A 4,380-nucleotide genomic window follows, 5' to 3' on the forward strand; every position below is an offset into this window, starting at 1 on the left:
CATATTTGATCTAATCTTCGATCACAATATAATCGTAAAAACTAAAAATTAAAAAAAAAAAAAACCTAAAAAATCGATTAAAACCTAAATCGAAAAAATCAATTTTATTTTGGTTTGATTTGGTTTATAATTTTAATAAACCCACATGATTGGTTTGTTTTTTCTTTTAATAAAAACCAAACCAACTCGACTTATGTACATCCCTATCTACAACCATGTCTTTAGTAAGTTCAAGATGCGTCATATTCTATCTAATCACCCTGTCAGTTGTTCCTCTAATTTTTTATTTTTTTTTAACAAACTTAGTAAAAAACTCTATGAATATGTAGGTGGACATTTGTTCAATAGGAGGCTATTTGGGCCATGTATTTGGGCTACTAGTATGTGTAAGATTAAACACTTACACTTTGTGTCCTAAAATTGGCCCAACCCTCAAGATATAAAAGGCCACCCAAATCATTGTTTGTTGGGTTAATTTCACAATTAGCCCTTTCTGTCGGGAAAAAGGACATTCACTGACCATTTTTATAACAATAACCAGTATTTGATAATTTATCAAATAATGGCTAATCGACCAAACTATTACCATTTAGTAGCTATTGGGTTCCTTTGCCCCACTTTTTAAAAGGTTGTTATTTTTTTTTTTGTTTCACTTCATTCATCTAAAAATACATGGCTCGTGTTTGGGATATTGAACATGGAGTTGCCAGTCAATCCAAATTAATTCTAAAAATGCCAGTCGAGATTGTATCAATATGATATATGTATTGTATCAAGATGGTATAAGGAGTGTATTAATATGGTATATGAATTGTATGAAAATGATATAAGAATTGTATCAATATGGAACAGAAATTGTATTAATATGGTATATATACTATATAGAATGTGCATAGAAATTGTATAGTTGTATAATGTACATATACGATGTGTACAGAAACTGTATTATTGTTATATAAAATATGTATATGTATAAAGTGTGTGAAGAAACTATATAATTATTGTATAAAATATGTATCTAAATAATTATTGCAGATAAAGATTGTATAAAATGTGAGTAGAACTATATAATTACAGTATAGAATATATTCTTTTGTAAAATAATATGCATAAAAATTGTATCATTATTGTATAGATTATATATAAGTTATAAGATATGTCTTCATGATGTTAAAGAAAAAAAATGCATGATAGGATAATTATAGTGTTATATGTGCTAAAGTAATTGACATTAGAAATTAAATAATGAATTAAGAAAAAGACAAAAAAAAAAAAAAAAAGAAGAAGGAGGAGGAGGCAGTAGCGGCCGACGAAAAGGCCGAAATGGCTATCTTTGAGAACTGCTAAATCAATTGCTATTTTGGTGGAAATAATTTTGAGCAAAGTGACATTTATATCCTTTCCCTTTTTTTGTAGTTCATATATTTATTTATTTATTTGAAAATAAGCCATTGTTCTAAAACTGACTAAAATTTACTCTTTTTCTCCATGTGAAAAAAGAATTTTATCATCGGCAGAAATTGTGATGGAGTGAGTACTTCTCTATTCTTAATCAGATATTTCAGTTTCGAGCTCAGAAAATGAAATCGCCCTTCGGAATATTTTACCTCCCAATAGATCATACATGTATTTACAAATGAAAGCTATTATAAATAATCGCAAAATATAAACCAAATATCCACAAAGATTAATGGTTTGATATGGAATATTAAAATAAATACTAGTACAATAATTAAACTAAAATAGCTAGACATGTATCGCCAAAAAAGAATAAAAAGAACTCTCGACCACTTACAAAATAATAACAAAAATGGTCTTTTCAGATCTCATGTTTAAAAATAAAGATCTCTTATAAAAAAAGATACAACTAAAAAAATTGTAAATGGACTACCCGTAAAATATCCTCTGACAAATTAAAAACTAATAGTTGTTTGTCACAAGGAAATTTATTTGTTATTGTTCTAAAATTAATTTTCAAATGATCCTACAATCAAGAATAGAACTTGTAATGTTTGGCTTGCAATATGATATTCCTCAAGGCACCTATTGGAGCTAAAATCATCAGAAGAATACCAAGAAAGATGCATATCTGTGTAAAAAAAATGAAGACAAGAAAATAATATTAATAATACAATTGATAAAGTTTTATCAATTTCTCAAAAGAGTTATTTTTGTGACATACCCAATTTGTCCACCAAGATAATGAAAATCTTTTAGGTTTGTAGATGCAAAGCCACATGATACAAGGTAGCTGCAATAATAGAGAAATTTCATGTCAACTAACAAGGGTGTTTATCGGTCTGTTCGATATGAGTGTGAATATCATGCTTCTAGAGATGAGATCAAAAAAGAACATTGTTCGATTACATTGATAAAAGAAAAAAAAAGAAAAGAAAAAGGATATGGGTTGATCCTTTTTAAAACAATTTGTTCATGTTTAGTCATTAGACATTCATGATCAGTCGGCCTAACAAATTTCATATTATGGTTATTTCATAATTTGGGTCATTTTGTCTCAGGTAGTTCATATGCAATTCATACATCGCATTGATACAATCCATATGCCATACTAATACAATTCGTATCATTGTAAAACATGTATCATTGTTATATAGAATATGCATTTTTTAATATAATATTCATAGAATTTGTATCATTGTTGTGTGTGCGTGTGTGTATATGTGTGTGTGTATAGAAATTGTATATTTATTGTATAGAATACATATTTGTATAAGATATGTATCAAATTTGTATCGGTATTGTATAAAGCTGCCAACAAATGGTTAGAAAATGAAATTAAAATTCAATGGTTATTTTTGTGTCAATAATTTCATCCAAAGTGTTATTTATGCCTTTTTCCCGAAAAAAGAAATCATATACATCTTATAATACTCTCAATGAAGAACTACTTCAAGAGTTATTAATTCTAACAAATATTCTCATGATATATATTTCAAAAGTGCTTCGTATAAAATGTATATAACAATAAAAATAAAAATGTAATTTTACTTTGTTATCGGTTAATGCATTAAAGGGGAAAGTAGTCAGATCAAATCCAATAGGGATGGATGATGTGTAAAAGTAACTGGAGATGTTTGACTTACAAAGTAGGTAGTAGGAGCAAATGCAAATCCTCCAAAAAAACTTAGTAGTCCACCAAAGAATGGGAATGTCATCCCAAGGAACAATGTTATAGCTGCAAATGCAATACAAAATGATAGAACAATTAATAAATGATGGGTTAATTATTGAGGGAATCATGTAAGTGTAAGTGGCAAATTAAAGTTGTTGTCACGTGAACAAGAAGTCATAGGTTTAACTCGTGGAAATAGTTTCGTGCAGAAATGTAAGGTGAGGCTGCGTACAGTAGACCCATGTGGTCCAACCCTTTCCCAGACCTCGCACATAGCGAGAGTTTTAATGCACCAAGGCTTGAAGAAATAACTTCTTGCAAAAATATAAGATGAGATTGTGTACAGTAGACCCATGTGGTCCAATCCTTCCCCAGACCTCGCTCATAATGAGAGTTTTAGTGCACCGCGCTGCCCTCCATCATAAAAGTGATCGTTTGGCCATGAATATTTTTATACTACTTTTCGGAGTTGAATTCTGAAAATCTTATTTGATCATAAAATTCTAAAAAGTTTCGGGATACAACTTGAATTTGAAGAACACCAAAAAGTTGTTTGTCTCCACTCCAAATCACTCACAAATTTTCAAAAAACAACCCCTATATGTATTTAATTTATACCCAAACACTACTCCATCTTTCGCTTTGAAAAATAAATTTTTATTTTTTTTTCAAATTTCATAATTTTCATGGCTAAATGAGCTCTAATAATCAACATAAAACAATTTAAAATAGACATACCAACATAAGTAGTCCGAACAATAAATCGTAGCATTGTACTTGGAGTGAATTTCCTTGCCTTCACCAAGTAAGATTCGACCATATCAAACACACCCATAGCAAAAATCTGAAAAATATATAAAACAAACCAAGACCAACAATTGTATAGTTAAAATCTTGATGTGTGAATTAGATGCACGTCATAAAGTTCAAACTAATATAAGTGATATATGAAAAATCAATGATACTCGAGTTCATTGTTCACAAGCAAGTTCAAAAATAAAGGTAAAAATCGTCGATCAACTATGTTTGACCTGACATACTTTCAATGACATGAATGAATAAAAAATTGTAAGTGATATGAAGAATCACTGGTACTCAAGTTAATTGTTCACCATGAAGTTTTAAAATAAAGGTGTAGAATCATCAATGAACTATGTTTCACCTGATATATTTTCAATGACATGAATGAACAAAAAATTATAAGTGATATGAAGAATCAATGGTACTCAAGTTAATTGTTCACCATG

At 29.1% G+C, this 4,380-nt stretch overlaps 1 protein-coding gene across 1 annotated transcript in view; it reads right to left on the reverse strand.

The window, feature by feature from the left end:
* Positions 1-1,800: 1,800 nt before the first annotated feature.
* Positions 1,801-4,380, reverse strand: part of LOC107870195 (lysine histidine transporter 1) — an 8,724-nt gene continuing 6,144 nt past the window's right edge. The window contains exons 5-8 of the mRNA XM_016716640.2: positions 3,872-3,977; positions 3,105-3,196; positions 2,183-2,251; positions 1,801-2,089 (exon numbers count right to left, since the gene is read on the reverse strand). Of these exons, the coding sequence (XP_016572126.2) occupies positions 1,991-2,089; positions 2,183-2,251; positions 3,105-3,196; positions 3,872-3,977 (366 nt within the window). The 3' untranslated portion in view covers positions 1,801-1,990. The remainder of the gene's footprint in view (positions 2,090-2,182; positions 2,252-3,104; positions 3,197-3,871; positions 3,978-4,380) is intronic.

Source organism: Capsicum annuum, chromosome 5 (genome assembly GCF_002878395.1).
Source record: "Capsicum annuum cultivar UCD-10X-F1 chromosome 5, UCD10Xv1.1, whole genome shotgun sequence".
Lineage (NCBI taxonomy): Eukaryota > Viridiplantae > Streptophyta > Magnoliopsida > Solanales > Solanaceae > Capsicum > Capsicum annuum.